The sequence below is a fragment of the Chiloscyllium punctatum genome, chromosome 1, assembly GCF_047496795.1.
Source record: "Chiloscyllium punctatum isolate Juve2018m chromosome 1, sChiPun1.3, whole genome shotgun sequence".
Classification (NCBI taxonomy): Eukaryota; Metazoa; Chordata; class Chondrichthyes; order Orectolobiformes; family Hemiscylliidae; genus Chiloscyllium; species Chiloscyllium punctatum.
The window spans coordinates 85,997,403-86,020,328 of NC_092739.1; the positions used below are offsets into that span (position 1 = coordinate 85,997,403).

The following is a 22,926-nucleotide window of genomic DNA, read 5'->3' on the forward strand; positions in this document are numbered from 1 at the left end:
ATTCCTCTACAAAACATTGCCCCAGGTTAGATGAATAGTTACGGCTTATATTTTAAGTTTAATCATGAGATATATCTCAAAAAACATATAATCAAGAAAGAACCCACTCTACTCACTACTGCAGACTTTCTGTAGGCCACTGAAAACAATTAACTTACTCTGCAAATCAATATTGAGTCCTAGAGTCCTAAGTGTCTAAGTGGAAAATGTGATGCTTCTAGCTTGTGTTGTGCTCTGTTAGAACACTGTACAAGTCCAGAAACTGAAAACAGCATCTTGCCTTTCAACTAGACACTTACAGCCATCTGGACTGAACTGAGTTCAATCATTTTACTGTGCATTTTTTTGCTCATTTGTTCTTTTACTGTCTAATTTCTCTTCATTTTTCCTTTACTTTGCATTTACATGGTAGCCGCATTAACACTTCTTCTAGACATATCTTTTGCTTCTTACTTTTCTGTACTATTCCCTTGCGCCTTGCAACATAGACTCTTTTATCATTTAGTCTCTCTATCCTCTATCCTTTCTGTCCCTCTCTCCACTCACTTTCACTTGTTTAAAACTTCCTACACTTTTGATGAACTATCATAACAGAACCATGAGTTGTTTTCTCTCCACGCAGGCTGAATATTTATGGCATTTTATTTTTTCTTTCAGATTTCCAGTATCCACAGTAATTTGTTTCCAGCACCAGATGTTAGGCGACTATTTTATAAATTCCTGCTTTCACTCTGTCACATTTCTTAGATCAAGGAAAGACATGTACAGTTTTCAAATCAAAAGGAATGAGTGTCAAGTCAACATAATGTTGGAAGTATATTGTTTGAGTACCTGCAATGCTGTAATTTACTTCTTTCAAAACCCTAGAATGGAAAGTTTAAAGCAATAGCCCTTAAGTGCCTGATTTCTGTCACTTTACCACCCCCTATTCTGTCTCAAAGGGCAATTCATTAGGAGAAAAAGCCCAGGCATAATGTTTCATCCTGTTGCTTAAAAGTTCAAGTACGTTGATATGGTGAATGGCATCATTATTAACCATAATAGGCTTTAATTCTTATTATAAAATGCCTTCAAGCCTTTGAAACCCATTCATTTCAACTGTGAGGATGAATTCAACTGTGAATGCAATGCCATGAAAAGCCTGTTGATTTAAACAGAAAAAAACATTTTAAAAATCAGTGAATGATCTAATGACACAATATACCCATCAATGTTCCAGAAACCCTTTCGGTATAACTCTTCAACAAAACTGGTCAACACAATAATAACCTATCTTTACAGATGGTGACTTTATTGAGCACTTTTAACATATTGTTTTCAGTTTTAGCAATGAGCTCTGACTTTTCAATGGGTGTTGTTCATCTTTGATTATTAATAGGGATAGATAGGGAACTGCAGTTCAGCTTTTAATGAGCTGAATACTATCTTTGTTTTGACTCTAATTATCTAGAACAATTGTTCACAATGTAATCTGAACTTTTTTTATTCGATTTTAATGCTAAACTGTTACATTTAAAAGTTCCTAAAGAGAATTATAACTGTTTTATACTAAATACCAATGGTTATGTTGCAAATTACTGAGACAAGGGTAACCCACTGTAAGTTTGGACACTCATTGAACAAATAAAAGATACATTTGTGGAGAAATCAAATGAAAACATACAACCTCATCTCCACTGTTACAAAATTGTTCACTTCAGTCTCACGATCTGTTGTTCACTAGGTATAATCCGCAGGTGCCGGTGTTGGACTGGGGTGGACAAAATCAGAAGTCACGTGACACCTGATTATAGTCCAACAGATTTTTTGAAATCACAACCTTTCAGAGTGCTACTCCTTTGTCAGGTGATGTGGCGGAAGGCATACAGGCACAGAATTTACAGGTGAAGAGATAATTGCAAGATAGTACCAGACAATTAAGAATGTCAACAGATAAGTACCAATAGTATGAGAGAATAGTACCAATAGGCTGAATAATAAGTCTTTGCAGTTGATCAAAGTGTCAAATGGTGTGACTAAATAGCTGAATAGCAAGTGAAGGGATGACCTATGAAACGATTAATTAAGGCCAAGAGATCATTACAAAAAGTCAAAAATAAGATTGTGCTAGAGACAAACCAAATGACTGGAATGACATGATCGGTATCGGAGTCACATGATGAGGGTCTAACTGAAGTAATTAGTAATCTAAAACTGTACAAACTAACTAACGTAGAGAGATAATAACAAATTATCAAGGCAATGGTGTCAAAACAGAACAGTAAGGAAGATTTTCTAAACACAGAACAGTATGGTGGAGTTACACGTAGTGTGACATGATATAGGTACAGAATCTTTTATCCAAAACCCTCAGGGCCAGCTGGTTTTCAGAATTCAGAATTTTTCAGATTTCAAAATAAGTGACAATTTAACCATGAAATAAAAAAACCAACTGAACAGCATACGCACTTGTTAGTATTACAAGCGCTGAGACAGAATTGACGCCTGCCAGTGCTGACCAACGCTTCCACGTCACATCTGAGTGATGTGGGTTGAGTGGGTGTGGAGTTGTGTTAATTGTTTGCAAGCCAACCTTGTAATACAGAAAAAATCTTCACGAGGAAAGCTTCAGATTTCGGATAAGAAGATTGTGTACCTGTATCATGAGAAACAAGTTCCAACCCAGTTCAACACCAGCACCCCCACATCTTAGTTTGTATAGTTTTAGATTATTTGTTACATTAGTTAGACCCTCATCATACGACTGTGATATTTATCATGTTATTCCAATCATTTGGTTTGTCTCCAGCACAATCTTATTTTTGATTTTTTGTAATTATCTCTCTGGCCTTAATTGGTTCATAGGTCAACCCTTCTTGCCATTTAACTTTGAAAGTTTGTGAGTTCAATTAAACCTGTTAAATTAAAACCTGGTGTCACATGACTTCTCACTAAATCTATTAGCTAGTGAAGAATCTGAAAGAGTGAAGATATGATGCTAGGAATTTGGAAACTATATTAATCCTCCATTTAATGTTAAAATTCCTTTACATGTTTGTAGCTTAAAAATATTTGTAACTGCCATGAACATGTATTTTATGGGACTGGATGTACTGTTGATCTGCTCTGTACCACACTGACTGATGTTAATAAGGCTGCTCTGTAGCGATAGCAAATTGCAAATGGCATTAAGCACATGGGGGTCAGACCATCTCCCTGTCCATGTAAGATTGGTGGGCTGGTCTAATAGTCCCTCAAAACCAGGGCCAAGTAGTGGGCACTACTGGGAGTGCAAGGAGTCCTAGGAAGAGCACTGATGACACCTGAAATAAAATAAGTTTTGTGACTTAAAGGGTTTCCGGAGCGCTAGGGTGGAGGAGCTTGGGCTTTGGAAATTAGATGGGGAGTGTCAAAGTGGGTCAGGGGTAACATCCTGTTGAGGTAAGGTGTACTCCAAGCATATAGGAATTCCCACCTCCTCTAAACCCCACTCCTCAACCTCGTTCCCGCCCTTTGACCATGCTTAAAAATAAAGCCAGTCCATGGCAATTATATTATGGTAAGGATGGTAGAATATTCAAGATAATTGGCACGGTGGCTTAGTGGTTAGCTATGCTGCCTCACAGCACCAGGGTCCCAGGTTCGATTCCAGCCTTGGGTGACTGTGTGTGTGTGGAGTTTGCACATTCTCCCTGTGTCTGCATGGGTTTCCTCCGGTTTCCTCCTACAGTCCAAATATGTGCAGGTCAGATGAATTGGCTATGCTAAATTGCCCCTAGTGTTAGCTGCATTAGTCAGAGGGAAATGGGTCTGGGTGGGTTACTCTTCGGAGGGTCAGGGTGGACTTGGGCCGAAGTCCCAAGTGAGCATTAATTATTTTTTCACAATGATCAGCAGGCTGCCAGTTTTAGCACCTGCCTGTATGGGATTGGGAGGGTAGATTGTAAGCTAGCCACCCATCATACCTTGGAGAAAGTGAGGGCTAAAAATGCTGATATCAGAGTTGAGAGTGTGGTGTTGGAAAAGCACAGCCAGCCAGGCAGCAACCAAGGAGCAGGAAAATTGACGTTTCAGGCATAAGCCCTGATGAAGGGTTTTTGCCCGAAATGTCAATTCTTCTGCTTCTCTGATGCTGCCTGACCTGCTGTGCTTTTCTAGCACCACACACTCCACCCATCATAAGTTGCATGCATGATTTCCCACTCCCCTGTCTAAAATGTGCCCTGTGGAGAGATTGTGAGAAACACCCCATCAGTTCCTGGAATTCCAGGAAAACATTCCTCAGTTATATCAGTCCTCTGCCATTTCTGGCAAATTGTTCAGTCTTTTATAATGGCAGAACCCAGGCCATCCCAAGTATGTAATTAATAGATGGGGATACATGGACAACTTAAGCCAGGAGTTACCTCTTCTCATTTATTGTGAGAACTTGATGTATGCACAGGAGTTAACATACTGTCAATGTGGGTGCGCTGGCTTGCAGGAGGATAGATTCCCTGGGGCGCAAAGTCAAGATTAGAGTGGTGCTGGAAAAGCACAGCAAGGTCAGGCAGCATCCAAGGAGCAGGAAAATCAGGCAGGAGCCCTTCATCACGAATGAGGCTGCAGTCCTCACTTTCACCACTGGGGCTCAGTCCCAGTATGTGATATCAACATTAAAGAATCCAAATAAAATCCTGAAAATGGTGTTGGATAGACAGTAAGAGTATTACCAGAATCAAGGGCCCTTTAACAGCTAAGGATTTCTGTGGATGTGGAGTAGGAAAATGTTACAAATCCAACCAGAAAGGAGCTTGTCCTTGCTGATTCTCCACTAATGAATTCTCCCAAACATCCTGTTTAATATTTGCTTCTCACTGAATGCCTGGTCATCGTAGAATATGTGGTCATTATCATATTGCTATGGTTAGGATCTTGGAAATTAACTGCAGCATTTCCTACCACAGAATAGTGACTGCACTTCAAAATGCATTTTGAAGTAATTTTGTAAAGTGTTCACTGAACATGAGAGGTAGGCCATTTGGTCACTGATTAAATAATGTCATGGCTGGTCTGATCGTGGCCTCAATTTCATATTCATGCCTTTGTGTCTACTCCCAGCAACATCTCCCACAGTGCACCACACTACCGCTCCAACTAACTTTTGTTTAAAATATTGAATGATCCCTTTTCACCTGATTTTTGGGGAAGAGAGTGCCAAAGAATTATGACCCTCAGTGAAAAAATTGCTTCCTCTTCCATTTAAGTGGGAGAAGTCTTATTTTTAAATTGTGTCCCCTGGTTTCCCACAGGGAAAATATTCTTTCAGCATCCTCTCCATCTTGGGATCAATAAGACGACCTCACATTCTTCTAAAATCCAATGAATATAAGCCCAGTCTGTCCAAACCTTCCACAAAACATACCCCTTCCACAGACCCAGGTATGAGGCAACTAAACCTTCTCTGATCTGTTTCTAACACATTTATATCCTTTCTTAAATGAAACCTAAACTGTACAGTACTTCAGATGTGGCCTTACCAGCACTCCATATAACTGAGCAAATCACTTTTATGTTTCATTCCTTTTGCAATAAATGACAATAGACCACTTACCTTCCTAATCACATATTTAATCTATTATCCATCTCCCTCCGTACTTCACAATTCTGCAATCTCTTTCTATTTAAACAACATGCTGCTTTTCTATTCTCACGGCCAAAGTGGACAATTCCATGTTCTCACATTATACTTCATCTGCTAACATTTTATACACTCACCTAACCCATCTATATCCCTTTTGCAGATTTTATGTTCTCTTTATAACTTTCTTACTTATCTTCATCAAGTTTAGCAACATTACATTTCATCCCTTCTTCTAAGTCATTGATACAGATTGTTTTGGAGCATCCTAGGGTTGTGAAAGCTGTTACATTAACGTATATCTTTCTGCTTTTAGAAACTGTCCAAGTAGGGCACTTATTTTGATTTCTAAAAAAATTGTCACGTACATTTTATTTACTCTAATTCATTCCATTTTAATCAATCTCCCACTTCTCAATAACTCTGGTAAAGTCAATGCTGAAGACCACCAACGGGTATAATCAAGTCATTTACTACTTGACTTGGTGTGACCTGAAGAATTTTGGAACAATTGTCTGAGTTATCTGTACACTAGTCAGGCTGTGACTTTCTCTCAGTTAATTATACCTTACAAGAAATGGTCAGGCTGGTGAGTACAGTCGGTTTTGATATAACGCGATAGTTCCGTTCTTGTGCAATCCAGCGTTATAAGGAAATTGTGCAGTAGCCACACCATTGAAACGTATGGGGCTGGAATCACATTACAGCCATTACAGGTAAGGAAAGTTTGCAGACTACAAATAATGGTCGAAATTCTTCAATTGGGTTATAGCCAATTCTCATCAAGGAAACACGTTTTAGCAGAACCGACTGTACATATTGAGGGAATCATGGCAGTTATTCCATACTTTGTTCTTATGTGTATGGAATTGATTCCAGAATATTTGAATCATTTTGCTTTCTAGTTGTTAGCTATTCAACCAGTGTAAGGTTATAATATTTGAACTAATTACTAATACAAACCTTCTCCAGTTTGTAAATGGGTCCCATTCCTGAATGCATTTTCAAGTTGATTTGTTTGCAATTTGGAATGCAATGCAGGACAAAATCAAGTAGCTGTTCATAAGTACGAAGAAATGTTTGTATGCCAGATCTTTAAAATTGAACCCCCTGTATGGGATTGCATTCGTTAGTATGAACATTCACAAGTTGGATGTTAGTAAATCGGGAACCCCCGTAGAGATCTTTGAGTACGTAAGTTGTATTCTGCTTGTCAAAACGATGCTAAAGAAGAATCTGCATGTTGGATTTGGCCAGAAATATTCCTCTAAGGCAGGAGATCCAGGTCCAGGGGGACTGTTTTGCTGTCTAATGCAGCACAGCTATATCACCATTTGTTGCTTGTGATCTCTAATAATTTATTTTTAAAAGTAAAGTACTGAAACACTTGGGTAGTTTTGTAAAGAAATATGTCGAATGGTGTCACAACTACTTTGACTTCCCTTTCCTTTCCCTTGCAAGTTCCAACTCAACTTCTTGTCAGCCTGACTCTGATTCCTTATTATATTCCCTGCTTATATCTCAACACACTCACTTTCTCCAGGACTCTAGTTCCTGCTTCCTTGATCCTCTGCACCCAACTCCTTCCATTCAACTACCTCACTTTGTTAAATGTGTCATAATAAATCAACCCCTTAGAACAAGCGCAGTTTCTACTGTGTTTAGAACTTGCATCTTCATCTCTGCCTTAAAAAAGCTACCTGCAGTCCTGAAGAAAGACAAAACCAACTCAATATTAACTCTGTTTCTCACTCCACAAGTACTGTCAAACATGCTGAGCTTCTTCAGTCTTTTCTGTTTTTAGGTCAGATTTCTAGCGTCCACAATATTTTGTTTTTCTCACATTGGTATTTATTTAATTGAGTGAATTATTTTAATTTGTTCAAGCTTGTTCCCTTTTTAATGACTTCTTATACTTCCTTTCATCTCTTTTCAAGGATGAAATTCCAATTAAGCGGCTGAAGGAATATTGGGTAGGAATCCAAATACTTGATCAGTTCCATCTTTCACGATGGAAACTGATTAGTCATGTAGTTAGTAAATGCTTTGTTTTATTTAGTAAATAGTATTTATGCTTTGAGTTTCAATACAGCAGCAAATGTTGAAAAGTTAATTTTCTGTCTTGCACTGTTGAAATGCTGTGACATCAGTAGTTGTGCTTGGGACTAGTTGCCTCTATAAATGCAAGATTTTTTTTATTTTCACTGCCCAGAATGTATGTGGCACTGCAACAGCTCTAAGCACTTTACCATCTGCATAAAGTAGGCACTGTGACCTATATGGTTCAGTGATTATGAGGCTGACATTTTTTTTAAAAAGCATGAAATAAGTCAAATTGGGAGCTTTACACGCAACAAGAATTTGCATTTTTATTGTGTCTTAACATAGTAAAACATATCCAAGGAATTTACACAATCTTTAGCAAATAAAATTTGACACCAAACCACGAAGGCAGAATTTATGGTAGTTGGCTAGGAGTTTAGTCAAGGAGGTAGGTTTGAAGGAACACCCTAAAGTGGAAAGAAAGATAATGCCAGAGCATAGCTGTATGAAATGAACATTTAAGGGGCAATTAAGAGACCCCTTAAATATATAATCAAGGAATGGGGGAATATGGACCAAAGGCAGGCAGAAGGAATTGGTTTAATTTAGCGTCATGTTTGGCCAACATCATGGGTCAATGGCTCATTCCTGTATTGTACTGTTCTATGTTCTAAATGTGAAACCACTTTAATAGGAATTCTATCCTTGCTGAACAAAGAAAGATTTAAATAAAGATTTACGTCTCTGGGTGCCACATGGCCTACTCCTGCTCCAGTTTTCTATGTTTCAATGTTTTTATCTTAAATCTTAGATATACTGTAATGAGTACTATTCACAAATGGTCCCCCACATACACTTTATTTACTTGGCCCATCTTAATCCCAAGATCGAGGACTAGCAGTGCCTCCTTTCTTGTTGGATGGAACACATCAGACTGTAGCAACTCCCAGTGAATGCAATCCATGACAGCTTGTCAATCTTGTTCCTCTTACAGTACCAAGAATAAATTTTAAAAATCCACATGTTCTCCTGTATGTTGATTTAACCTTTATACATTACAGATTACATACTATTGAGAATAGCACTATAATCCATAACTTTTTCCTTCACAGATATGGGTGTCATTGGCTGGAGCCCATCCTTAATGGCCCTTGAGAAGCTGGTCAGCTGTCTTCTTAAAACACTACAGTCCACATAACACTGTTAGGGAGGGAGTACCAGACATTTGATCCAGCAACAATGGAAGAACAATGATGTAGTTCCAAGTCAGTCTGGTGTGTGGCTTGGATGGGAACTTGCAAGTGGTAGTGTTCCAATATCTCTGCTGCCTTTGTCCTCCAAAGTGGTAGGTCTGGAAAGTGTTGTGTAAGGAGCCTTCATGAGTTACTGCAGAACATCTTTAGATGGTGCACACTGTAGCCACTGGGTTGGTTATGAATAGATTGAACAGTGAAGGTGGTGTATGGATGAGGTACTGATCAAGCAGTCTGCTTTGTCCTGGATGGTGTCAAGCTTCTTGAGTGTCATTGAAGCTGCACCCATCCAGGCAATTGGAAAATATTCCTTCATACATTGTAGATAGTGGACAGGCGTTGGGGAGTCAGGTGGTGAGTTACTCACTGTAGAAGTTTTTTTAAAAAATTAATTCACAGGATGAGGGTACCACTGATCAAGCCTGCATTTATGGTGCATCCCTAATTGCATGAGGACAGTTAAGAGTCAGCCACATTGCTGTGTGTCAGGAGTCATATATAGTCCAGATCAGGTAAAGATGACAGATTCATTCCCTAAAGGACATTAGTGAACCAGATGAGTTTTTCCCAACAATCGACAGTGGATTTATGGTCATCATTAAACTCTTACTTCCAGATTTTACTGAGTTCAAATTACGCCATCTGCTGTGGTGATATTCGAACCCTAGTCCCCAGAACTTTACCTGGATTTCTGGATTAACAGTTTAGCGATAATGCCACTAGACCATTGCCTCCACGTGCACCTGACCTGCTGTTAGTCCGATGAGTAAGAGTATTTGTACTGCTGGCCTCGTGTAGATTCTGGTCAATGGAAACCTCATTTTCTAGGTTTCAAGACACTCTTATCAGGTTGACACTTGTTAACAGATCTTCACAGGTGACACAATTGCAAGTGATTTTTCTGTCATTTATGCACATAGTTAACTAACCTTTACCCCTTGCTGAAGGATCCCTGACCAACCCACCCACAATATGTCTCAAAACCAAATCTGGAAAGTTACCCAGCTCTTCAAAGAGGTGCCTTTGCCTTGGCTATCCAAAATAAATCCCACGAAGATGTGCTATGTAGAATTGATAAAGGGGAGCCAGTGGATTTGGTTCTCTTGGATTTTCAGAAGGATTTCAATAAGGTCACATACAAGAGCTTAGAATAGAATGGACCTGCTCTGACCTGGTCTAATCTCCATAATCTGTGTTACACACTCCAGAATCTCCAAAATCCTGTTTCAGTGGAAGCATCTGGTCACTTAAATGGCCAATAGTCCCCAAGAAACTCATGTGCCAATCCCAGTCCCATTCCCTAAAAATGAGAGAGGGTATGTTCAGAGGCAAGGCTTGTGCTACCCAACAAATTCTGGAATTTTTGCTATTGCAGAGATACTCATAATCCTGGCACAAATTGAGATCAACATAAGTATGTACCTTCTCTGTCATTTCTCTATTTCCCATTCTAAATTCTCCAAGCTGTGCTAATAATGTGCCCACATTTGTCTTTGCTAATCTTTTACATTTTACATATTTATAGAAGCTTTTACTGTGTATTTTATGTTTCTTGCTATTTTGCATTTATATTCTGTTCACTTTTTGTTTATCGATTTCTGTTCTCCTTTGAAGTCTAAAATTGTCCCAGTCCTCAGACTTGCATTTTTAAAATCAAATACTGCCTTTCACTTCCCTTGTTAGCCATGACTCTCTTACATTTCCTTTTGGGTAATTTTACCTGATAGAAATGTATGTTGTTTTTGGAAAACAACACTAATTCTTTAAATACTGACTATTGACTAAGACATCCCAGGAATTCTTCATCTTTGATATTGGTGCTCATTAGATTTACCCAGTCTGTTTGTAAATTGAAGTCACTTGATTGCTGCAGCCCTCTTGCTTCTTGCACCCTCTAATTTTCTGATTTTCACTGTGCCCTAAGTTACCATGATAACTGTTTAATAAGCCCATAACTCACTTCTCCCAATGTTTGCAGCCCTTGCTGTTTCTTACCTCCACCCAAACAGATTCTAAATATTGCTCTTCTGGTCAGAGATCTTCTCTCACTAATACAGTGATTCTGTCCTTTAGTATCATCACGCCAATTCCACCTCCTTTACCTTTTTGCCTATCCTTCCTAAGTGTTGAATGTCCTTTAATATTCAGTACCCAATCTTGAAGGCACATCTCCGTAATACCTACATAAGTTGTATTTTTTCCAGTGACTTTAGTATAGCAGAATGTTCCAAGACATTCCCCAGCAGTGTTCTCAAACAAAATTCAATAGCAAGCTACATAAGAAAACTTAAGTCAAAGGTGTAAGTTTTAAGAGAGGAGAGAACTTGTGAAACAGAGTGATTTAGGGAGGAAAGTGCAAAGGTAAAGGCAGCGAGAGGCACAGCCCTCAATGACAAGATGTTAAAAATGGAGATTTTCAAGATTCTGGTCCTAAAAGGCTAATGAAACAAACAAATTCTCAAAATAGATTAATACAATTTCATTGTGTGAGAACATTAAGTGATTAGGATCAAAAGTAGGTAGAATATAGTTGAGATAAATGAATGGCTGAACAGACTGGGGGGAATTAATGGCCGACTCCTTTGTGTTTATTAATCTTCAGAAAGTTGAAAACAAATAAAAGCAAATCTGGATTGTGAAAGAAAACACAAAATGCTGCAAATTGCAGAGTCAGACAGCATCTGTGGAGGGAGTATCAAAGTAAATGTTTCAATTTGATGGTCTTCTGTATGGACTCATTCACAACATTTCCTGATCAAAGGTCGCAGATTTGAAACTTTTCTCTCTCCAGATGCCAACAGACTTATTGAGTATTTTCAGCAGTTGCTGTTTTTATTTCAGATTTTCAGCAGTGTTTTTCTTATGCGCTGCATTACAAATTGTAGATGATAGATTTGTTTTTGTGTTTTCAGCATTTTTCTTATGCTTTTTTTTGTTATCCAGAATGGCTTGCCAGATACTCAAGCTAAGTTCCACATCATGTTCCTGTTCTTTGCAGCTGCAATGTTTTCTATCAGCCTGTCCTCCCTGTTTGGATATCATTGCTGGTTAGTCAGTAAAAACAGGTCTACCCTTGGTAAGATAACCTTCTTATTATTTTTATTTCAGCAAGCATTTGTGATCATGAAGAATACTCATATGATTCTAATTACGTAAAAGATGTGCGATCATGTGCAACATTTCATGTGGGTCACTGTGTAATATCCTGGCAGCAATCAGGAAGCTTTTGTTCTACAGCAGTGCACTCTTTCAGCTGCTATGGCATGTCAGAGAGGGGTTACTAGGCAGCACAGATTATCCTTTGATAATATGGCTCAGGATACCAAAGCGACTCTCAAATGCAAAGCTGTACTATCATTGGCATGCAGAAACAGTGCGCCTGCCACCTGACTGCCTCTGGAGGGACCCTTCCGAACATGAATGGCTTGCATGCTCCCCTTGCCACCAGCTGTATGACAAATAGCTCGGAAAGAGGCAGCCAGCAGTTAGTTTCAGACATCTTTTCCTGGGTTGTCCATGATGGACTTATTCCACTGCAACGTCCAGGAACATAGTCCTAATTTACTTTCCTTCCATCTCTGGCTGTAGTAGCATCCATTTGGCTGCAATGCAAAACTAAAAAGCCACGACAAAATAATCATTCCAAACCAAACTTAAAAATCAAACCATGAAATATTACAAATGTCATGCTTGTGGATTCTATCCTGTGTCTCATGCCTGGCCTTGTTCTCCTGCATAATGCTGCCACAGAAGAGCTGGTGGAATGCTGTTGACTTTCATTCCAGAAGACTGTAGATACTGTTGTAGGATGACCTTGAGCAGCCCTGGCTATCTCAGGTCTGACGTCAGCTTGTGCCATCCTGGCATGAAAGGCAGCAGTCTCAGCTGACAGGTAACACTAGAGGGCATTGGTAGTGGTGGCTGGATGACTGATGTCTTCCTGAGAGAGGTACATGCTTTATGTAGCTATTGCTACTCACTCAACATTGCCTCAGTAGTCTGAAAAATGTGTCAGAGGACTGATTGTTGGACTGTTGGGAACTACTTCAAGCCCCTTTACTGTATTGGTATTCAAAGGTCTGTGTGCAGTGGTCTTGGATCACCTGACAGCAAGCAGAACTAGGCAGAGTTTATGATTACAGTACCCAGACTTTGACAACTCTAGCTTTTGCTACAATGGAATCTGATACGTAGCCCATCAGATGCATCTCTATTGTATTAGCAAGTATGATTACTGGAGTTGGTCACTACTTGGAAAGGATGTTCCCCAACCTCTGCAAAAATTCAGGCTCCTTAGTGCTGCTTGACATTGACCTAGAGCTCTTTATGAGACCTAGGAGAAAGTGAGGACTGCAGATGCTGGCATACCAGAGTTGAAAAATGTCATGCTGGAAAAACACAGCAGGCCAGGCAGCATCGGAGGAGCAGGAGAATCGACGTTTCAGGCATAAGCCCTTCTTCAGGAAAAGGGCTTATGCCCAAAACGTCAATTCCCCTGCTCCTCAGATGCTGCCTGGCCTGCTGTGTTTTTCTAGCACGACATTTTTCAACTCTGTGAGACCTGTCAATTACCTTCCAGGGTGTTTGCATCTGTGTCTGATGTCTCATCCATATTCAAACCCCACCTTGAAGGTACCTTCTAAAGTATGGCCACTGAGAGCAACTAGTGATCTAGAGAGCCAGCTGAATGTCATGGCTACATGGATTCAAATCCCAGCAGCGGGTGGAATTTAAAGGTAATTAATTTGATCTAGAATTGAAAGCTAGTGTCAGTCAGAAGTGACATAGAAATGTAGAAAATGGGAGTAAACCATCCTTCCAATCAAGCCAATTCCACCCCACCTCCCCCATCGCCATTCAACATGTTTGTGGCTGATGCAGTGTCTCAATTTCATACTCCCACTCTATTCAGGCCTATTCTACCTCTCCCTATAGCTCAAATCCTCCAAACCTGGCAACATCTTTGTAAATCTTTTCTGAACCGTTTCAAGTTTCACAACATCTTTCCAACAGGAAGGAAACACGAATTGCATGCAGTATTCCAACAGTGGCCTGACCAATGTCCAATATAGCTGCAACATGACCTCCCAACCTCCTGTACTCAATACTCTGACCAATAAAGGAAAGCATACCAAACGCCTTCTTCACTATCCCATCTACCAGCAACTCCACTTTCAAAGAGCTATGAACCTGCACTCCATTCATCCTTGCTATATAAATGGAAAATGCAATACCAAGTTAAACAATATTGATTGTAATAGATAATTAATGAAAATGCTTCATTTATTAAACCTAGCCAGAGTTAGCAGATTGATTTTCAGTTTTATAGGTGAATGACTTAGCAATGGTGATATTTCTCCATTGTAACGTTATGTTACTGGCTGCTCCCAGGATAAATGACCACTTAAAATATTTGAATGAGATGTCCAGAGGAAAAATAAAATAAACCCCACAGATCAAATATTACAGTAGTGTTCATTATAACTGTGTTCAATATGTGGCCTCAATAAACAAACAGGCTTTTGTTACTTAGATGTAGACAGTCACCAAAGGTCTCTTCTAGTCTAACTGTGGCAAAAATGCAATGGCTGAGGTTATTAATACCCTGTCATTGATGGCAGAGCTTTCAACCATATGTCATCTCTCTTCCCCCAGCCTTGCCTTATCTGACAAACCAAAAACTCTTAAGAATCTACCTCTTCAGCTGTGCCTTCAGGCACTTCTCCTGATTCTCTCCCCACCAACCCCTACTGCTGCTCAATTCTGATTCTGAGCTGTAAGATTTAAGGCATCATTAGTTACCATTTGGAAAATAGATTTAAGGCTGTTGTTATAAAGTTAGAAAGGCAAAGTTAATGTAGAGAAGTTAAGAAACAATGCAATGATGTGATGGAGATTGATTCAGAAATGACATACGATAAACTGTGATGAGTAAAACATCTTACTTTGTGGATTCTATAGTGCTTGTGACCTCAGCTCTATAGTTAAACGTCAAAGTACAATGGATAGTGTTCCAAGTGATAAAATAAAAAGAATGGAAGTAGTTATTTGTAAAACAGTTCAAAGGCTATTAATAAATATTTTGTTTCAGAGGCCTTCAGAGCACCTGTGTTTCGACATGGTGCTGACAAGAATGGATTTAGTTTAGGATGCAGCAAAAATATGAAACAAGTGTTTGGAGATGAGAAGAAATATTGGTTGCTACCTATCTTTACAAGGTAATTTTCTGAGTTTTCCTATCCTTCATTGAATTATTTTAATTCAGAATAAAGATTGTGTTCCGATTGAAAATATTTTAAAACTTAAGTGAAGCTTAATATTTTCTGAAAAGTCAAATTATGCCTTTACAACAGATATCTTATATTTGTTTGATTTAGTATTATGCAGTGGACTTCCATTAAAACTGTGATACTATCACATAATATGGCAATCAAAATTTGTGCTTATTGATGAGTCAGGATCAGAATAGCAGCAACTCTTCCCACCTGTATGCTGACATCAGTATGGAAAATTTTGTGGCAATACAAGGGGCTAAAGAAATGAAAGCTAAGTATAGGCAAGGGAGCTGGAAGAGACAACCAAAAGCTTAATTGAAAAGATTGGTTTCAACAAGGTTGTAAATATGCAGAAAAAAATTGAATTGGTAGAGAGATTTAGGAAGAGCACTGCAAAGGACTGTGGGGAAAACAGTTGAAAAGACTGCTCCTAATTAGGAGGCTCTGAGATGGAGAACTGATATCACATGAATAGGGTGAGGCTATGATAGACTTGGTTGATTTTTAAATTTAGTTTGTTGCAGAAGATGGAGCTGATGTAAATTAGTGAGGTTGGGCATATTGGATCACAGAATTATTGCAGTGCAGAAAGAGGCCATGCAGCCATCATTCCTGCACCAGCTCTCTAATACTTAGTCCAGTTTTCTTACGTCATGTCAATCGCCTCCATTTTCCCGATATCCCTGTCACCCTTACTATCCAAAAACCCAGCAAATGCCCTCTTCAACACCTCAATTGAACCTGCCTTCACCACATTTCCAGATAGTGCATTCCATAGCTAAGAGCTCTTTATTTATTTTCCTCACATCAACCTTGCTTCATTTGCACATATCTTTAAATTTAATGTCATCTCGTTCTTGTGGAAATACCTTTAGCCCATCTACTCTGACCAGCCCTCTCATGATTTTTTTAAACCACAATCAGATCTCCTTTCAGCCCTCATCTCTCCAAGGAGAACAGTTCCAACCTCTGCAATTTATCTTCATTAATGAAATTTCACATTTCTAGAGTCATTCTTGTAAATTGTTTCTGCACTGTCTCCAATGCATTCACACCTTGCCAGAGTTTTAAGGATAATGTTTAAGGGTGACATGAAATAACAAGCCTCTGTGAACACAGAGCGTGGATTGAAGAATTGTACGTGAACATTGGAAGATGCAGCTCTTCCAGTTGAATAACATCAGTGACATTGGACATGTGATATGTCCAGGCCAGGCAGTAGTCGTTCAGGCTGAACTAATTTTACTGAAGAATAAACATGCTGTGTGCTCATTTGTCAACAGGGGTAATGAATACAGTGTATAAAACATTGATACTATGTCAAATTTCTGAGTTAAATGATAATAAATTGTGCATTTCAGAAAAATGAACTTCCTTTTTCAAATGCAGTCTAGGTGACGGTTGTTCCTTCCCAACATGCTTGGTGAATCAGGATTCAGAGCAACCATCCACACCATCTGCTCACAACTTATCCGCCAAAAAGTAATTATTATTTATTTATCGCAATGCTATTTTCAACGTAGAAAGATTTTTCTTTTGCAGAAATGAATAAAAAATTTTAATAAGTACAAGAAATATTTATTTTGCTGTCCTCTATCTTTGATTTGAACTATCACTTTCTAAGATGGTAATACTATGCAGTTCTTCTTCGATTGACACGTTATTTCAATCTATACAGTTCATTACATAGTACAAGTGATGTGTTGTAATATTGAGTGAGATTTACTGAGTGCCTGGCATTGTGCAGTATCCTGGAGATTGATTCAAGGGAGCCACCACGTACTGAACTAATTCTTCAATCATCTGGTTCACAGCATTACTGAAGCACATCCATTCCCTGCAAAACCTTTACGAGAATCCCAGAACCATTTATTGGGTAGTGGCCAAACTTGGTCTGAAGGAGCTTCTGATGATGAGAAAGGCAAGCTTGGTGAGTATTTGGAACATTTTACAATTTAAATAACTTTACATAAACCAGAAACGGGTAATATTGGTTTGAAACAAAAAAAATACTAGGACAGTAGGAAAGACTTTGGCTGATATGTTGCAGATCATTGATCATTTATAAATTGACTGTAGTTTACATCCACAAGGCTTTGACACATTTCAGAGAGCAAACTACTGCAGAGTCAGATGTACTAGTAAAACATACTTACGAACGAGTGATGATCTATTCTGCATTTTACACAAAAAGGAAATTTGAAATTACTCTCGTGCTGAATTATATATTTTTAAAAAGTCATTTTATCTCTTAGCAGAATTTACAAAAGTTTAAGAGAAGATTTTCAGCTAACTGGGCAGTCATCAGTAATGCCCTGCAGTGCCATTGGCCTTCTATTTGAGACATATGAAAACGTAAACGAAAAGATATGTTACTTTCCCAATCCACTTGATCCCAAATCCTTATATTTGTGATCCTGTACTGTAGGGAGCACTAATATCCTCATTAAAGAAAAAAAATGAATATTGTTAAATTATAGATTCATAGATATTTACAGCACAGAATGAGACCATTAAGCCCAACAAAAATAGTTAATGTATTGGTGGTCATCTTCCAAGATTCTTTAGATCCTGGAACAGTTCGTATGGATCGGAGGGTAGCTGATGTAACCCCGTTGTTTAAAAAGCGAGATAGAGAGAAAACAGGGAATTACAGACCAGTGAGTCTGCTATCAGTTGTGGGGAAGCTGCTACAGTCCATTATCAAGAATTTTATAGTGGAACACTTAGAAAACAGTGGTAGAATTAGGCAGAGTCAACATGGATTTAAACAAGTAAAATCATGCTTGAAAAATCTACTGAGAATTTTCAAGGATGTAACTAATGGGGTTGATATGGGAAACCAGTGGATATGGTTTATTTGGACTTTCAGGAGGCTTTTGACAAAATCCCACAAAATTGATTAAGGTCTAAAATGAAAGCATACAGGATTGGATGTATTAAGATGGGAGGAAAATTGGTTAACAGGCAAGAAACAAAGAAATGAGTCTCTTTCTGAACGGGAGGCAGTGACTAGGGAGGTACCGCAAGGATCGGTATTAGGACCCCAGCCATTCACAACATATGTTAATGATATACATAATTAAATATAGTATCTCAAATTTGCAGATGACATAAATCTGGGTGAAAGGGTGAGCTATGAGGAGGATGCAGGAATGTTTCAGAGTGATTTGTACAAGCTGAGTGGGCAAATGCAAAGCAGATGCACTTTGGTAGCACAAATAGGAAGGCAAATTACAATTTGAATGGTGTAAGCTGTGATAGGGATTGTTCAGTGAAACATCGGTGTCCTCATCCACCAGTCACTGAAAGTAAGCATACAGGTGTAACAGGCAGCAAAGGAGGCAATTTGTATGTTGGCCTTCATAGTGAGAGGATTAGAATACAGGAACAAGGATGTCCTGCTGCAATTATACAGGGTGTTGGTGATCCCACACCAGGAACATTGTTTGAAGTTTTGGTCTCCTTATCTGAGGATGGATATTCTTTCTACAGAGGGATTGCATTGAATGATTACCAGAATGATTCCTGGAATGGCAGGACTGAGGTATGAGGAGAGATTGAGTTGTTAGGATTATATTCACCAGAGTTAAAGGAATGGGATGGGGCAGGGGGGAAACAGGGAAATATAATTGAAATCTATCAAATTCTAACAGAACTAGACAGGTTAGATATGGGTAGGAAGTTCCTGATGATGGGGAGTCCTAAACCAGAGGGTCATAGTTTAAGGATAAAGGGTAAACCTTTCTTGGACTGAGGTCAGAGTCATACAGCATGGACACATTCCCTTTGGTCCAACCATCCACGCCAAGCATAATCCCATAGTCCTACCTGCCTGCTCCAGTCCATTTCCCGCCAAACCTTTCCTATTCATGTACTAATCCAAATGTCTTCTAAATGTTGTAATTGTACCCACATCCACCACTTCCTCAGTATTTTACACAAACAACCCTTTGTGTAAAACAATTGCCCCTCATTTCTTTTTTAAAAATATGCCCCCTAGTCTTAAAATTCGCCATCCTAGGGAAAAGACAATTACCATTAACTCTACCTATAAGACCATAAGGCATAGGAGTGGAAAGCCATTTGGCCCATCAAGTCCACTCCGCCATTCAATCATGGCTGATGGGCATTTCACCTCCACTTACTTGCACTCTCCCCATAGCCTATATCCTCCCCCCAACCCCCTCCCCAATATTTTCTAAACTTCCATAAGGTCACCTCTCAATCTCTTAAACTCCAGTGAATAAGTCCCAGCCTATCCAGCCTCTCTTTACCAGGATATTGCTGGGTATGGAAGGTTTGAGTCATAATCTCTTCTGAGCCCAGTCCAGCTAAATAATATCCTTCCTATAACTGGGCACCCAGAACTGGACACAGTATTCCAGAAGAGGCCTCACCAATGTCCTATGCAATATCAATCCTATACTCAAAAGGACTGAGCAATGAAGGGTAAGTGTGCCAAGCACCTTTTTAACCACCCTATCAAAACTTCAAATAATATGTACCTGTACCCCTAGGTACCTCTGTTCTACAACACTACCCAAGGCCCTGCACTTAACTGTATAAGCACTACCCTTGTTTGTTGTACCAAAATAAAATACATCACAATTATCCAGATTAAACTCCATCTACCATTTGTCAGTCCATTGATCCATTTGATTAAGATCCCTTTGTAATATTAGTTGACAGTGAAAAAGGTTCCTAAGCCACCAATTTTGATGTGGCATAGAAAGGAGGATAAGAAAATTAGCATTCATGCATTTTATTTAGGTGTTCGTAGTATTTGCAACAAAGCAGATTGATCAATGGCACAAATTATCGTGAATGATCATGATGTGGTAGGAATCACAGAGATGTGGTTGCAGGGGGTTCAAGACTGGCAGTTAAACATTCAAGGATTTACAACTTATCAAAAAGACAGGCAGAGAATGAGATTAGTCAAGAATGAGATTAAATCTATGGCACTGACAGAGTCAGATGATGTGGAGTCTGTGTGGGTGGAGTTGAGGAACCACAAAGGCAGAAAAACCAGAATGGGAGTATGTACACACTTCCCAGAAGTGGTCAGGACCAGGGACGCAAGATGAACCAGGAAATAGATAGGGCATGTCAGAAAGGCAAGGTCACGGTGAACATGGGGGACTTTAATGTACAAATGGACTGGGTGAATTACATTGCTGGTGGATCCAAAGAAAGGGAATTCATGGAATGCTTATAGGATGGCTTTTTGGAACAGCTTGTGATGGAGCCCACAAGAGAGCAAGCTATTCTGGACCTAGTGCTATGTAAATGAGCCAAACTTTATAAAAGATCTTAAATTAAGGAAACACTTATGAGCAGCGATCATAATCTAGTAGAGTTCAGTCTGCAAGAGAGAAGGCAAAATCGGATGTAATGGTGTAACAGTTAAATAGAGGTAATTACAAGGGCATGAGGGAGAAACTGATGAAAATCAACTGGAAGCAGAGCCTAGTGGGGAACAATGGCAGGGATTTCAGGGTGTAATTGAGGACACAGTACAGAGGTTCATCCCAAAGAAAAGACAGATTATCCAGGGAGGGGTTAGACAGCCATGGCTGACAAAGGAAGTCAGGAAATGTATCAAAAAAAAAGAGAGCGTATAAAGGTGGCAAAGAGCACTGGGAAATCAGAAGATTGGGAAGACTACAAAAACAAACAGAGGATAACAAAGAAAGAAATAAGTAAGGAGAGGATCAAATATGAAGGTAAGCTAGCCAGTAATATTAGAAATGATAGTAAAAGTTTCTTTCAATACATAAGAAACAAATGAGAGGCAGAAGTAGAAATTGGGCCACTCCAAATTGATGCTGGAAGGCTACTGCTGGGAGATAAGGAAACTGCTGAAGAATGGGCAGCACAGTGTCTCAGTGATTAGCACTGCTGCCTCACAGCACCAGGGTCCCAGGTTCAACTCCGGTCTCAGGCAACTGTCTGTGTGGAGTTTGCGCGTTCTCTCAGTGTCTGTGTGGGTTTCCTCCCACAGTCCAAAGATATGCAGGTCAGGTGAATTGGCCATGCTAAATTGCCCGTAGTGTTAGGTGCATTAGTCAGATGGAAATGGGACTGGGTGGGTTACTCTTCGGAGGGTCAGTGTGGACTTGTTGGGCTAAAGACCCTGTTTCCACACTAGGGAATCTAATCTCAAAAAAACTTGATAAGTACTTTGTGCCAGTCTTCACAGTGGAAGACATGAGTAATATCCCAACAATTAAGGAGAGTCGGGGGCAGAGTTGAGTATGGTAGCCATTAAAAAGGAGAAAGTGCTAGAAAAGCTACAAGGTCTAAAAATCGATACATCTCTTTGACCTGATGGGTTGCATCCTAGAGCTCTGAGAGAGTTGGCTGAGGAAATAACGGAGGTGCTGACTGTGATCTTTCAAAAATCACTGGAGTCAGGGAAAGTCCCAGATGATTGGAAAATCTCTGTTGTGACCTCCTTGTTCAAGAAAGGATCAAGACAAAATATGGAAAATTATAGGCTGATCAGCCTAACCTTGGTTGTAGGTAAAATTCTCGAATGCATCGTTAAGGATGAGATTTCTAAATTCTTGGAAGTGCAGGATCGGATTAGAACAAGTCAGCATGAATTTAGTAAAGGGGGTGGTCATGCCTGACAAACCTGTTAGACTTCTTTGAAGAGGTAACAAGTAGGTTAGACCAGGGAAACCCGGTGGATGTTATCTATCTAGACTTCCAAATGGCCTTTGATAAGCTGCCTCATGTGAGGATGCTGAGTAAGGTGCGGGCCCATGGTGTTCGAGGTGAGCAACTGGCATGGATTGGGGATTGGCGGACTGACAGAAGGCAGAGAGTTGGGATAAAAGGTTCTTTTTCGGAATGGCAGCTAGTGACAAATGGTGTCCTGCAGGGTTCAGTGTTGGGGCTGCAGCTGTTCACTTTATATATTAATGATCTGGATGAAGGGACTGGGCATTCTGGCGAAGTTTGCTGATGATATGAAGTTAGGCGGACAGGCAGGTAGTGCTGAGGAGGTGGAGAGGCTGCAGATTTAGACAATTTAGGAGAGTGGTCCAGCAAATGGCTGATGAAATTCAACGTGAGCAAGTGTGAGGTCTTGCACTTTGGAAAAAAGAATAGAGGCATGGACTATTTTTTAAACGGTGAGAAAATTCATAAAGACAACGTACAAAAGGGATCTGGGAGTGCTCGTCCAGGATTCTCTAAAGGTTGATTTGCAGGTTAAGTCCATGATTAAAAGAGCAAATGTAATGTTGTCATTTATCTCAAGAGGGTTGGAATACAAAAGCAGCGATGTACTTTTGAGACTTTATAAAGCTCGAGTTAGGCCCCATTTACAATACTGTGTCCAATTTGGGCCCCACACCTCAGGAAGGACATAGTGGCACTGAATCATGTCTAGCAGAAATTCACACGGATGATCCCTGGAATGGTTGGCCTAACATATGATGATCTGCTGAGGATACTGGGATTGTATTCATTAGAGTTTAGAAGGTTGAGAGGAGATCTAATAGAAACTTACAAGATAATGCATGGCTTAGAAAGGGTGGACACTGGGAAGTTGTTTCCATTAGGTGGGGAGACTAGGACCCGTGGGCACAGCCTTAAAGTTAGAGGGGGTCAATTTAGAACAGAAATTAGGAGATATTTCTTCAGCCAGAGTGCAGTGGGCCCGTGGAGTGCAGTGGGCCAGTGGAATACACTGGGTGTCTTCAAGGCAAAGATTAATAAATTCTTGATCTCAAAAGGGCTA

At 39.6% G+C, this 22,926-nt stretch overlaps 1 protein-coding gene across 2 annotated transcripts in view; it reads left to right on the top strand.

The window, feature by feature from the left end:
• The window catches only part of zdhhc2 (zDHHC palmitoyltransferase 2), a 109,504-nt gene that overhangs the window by 80,818 nt on the left and 5,760 nt on the right, over positions 1 to 22,926 (top strand). Inside the window, exons 8-12 of one of the 2 annotated variants that reach the window (XM_072570066.1) lie at positions 7,537 to 7,572; positions 11,839 to 11,971; positions 14,987 to 15,113; positions 16,560 to 16,652; positions 16,985 to 17,100. In XM_072570066.1, coding sequence (XP_072426167.1) covers positions 7,537 to 7,572; positions 11,839 to 11,971; positions 14,987 to 15,113; positions 16,560 to 16,652; positions 16,985 to 17,100 — 505 coding nt within the window. The remainder of the gene's footprint in view (positions 1 to 7,536; positions 7,573 to 11,838; positions 11,972 to 14,986; positions 15,114 to 16,559; positions 16,653 to 16,984; positions 17,101 to 22,926) is intronic. The other variant, XM_072570076.1, reaches the window with a different exon arrangement.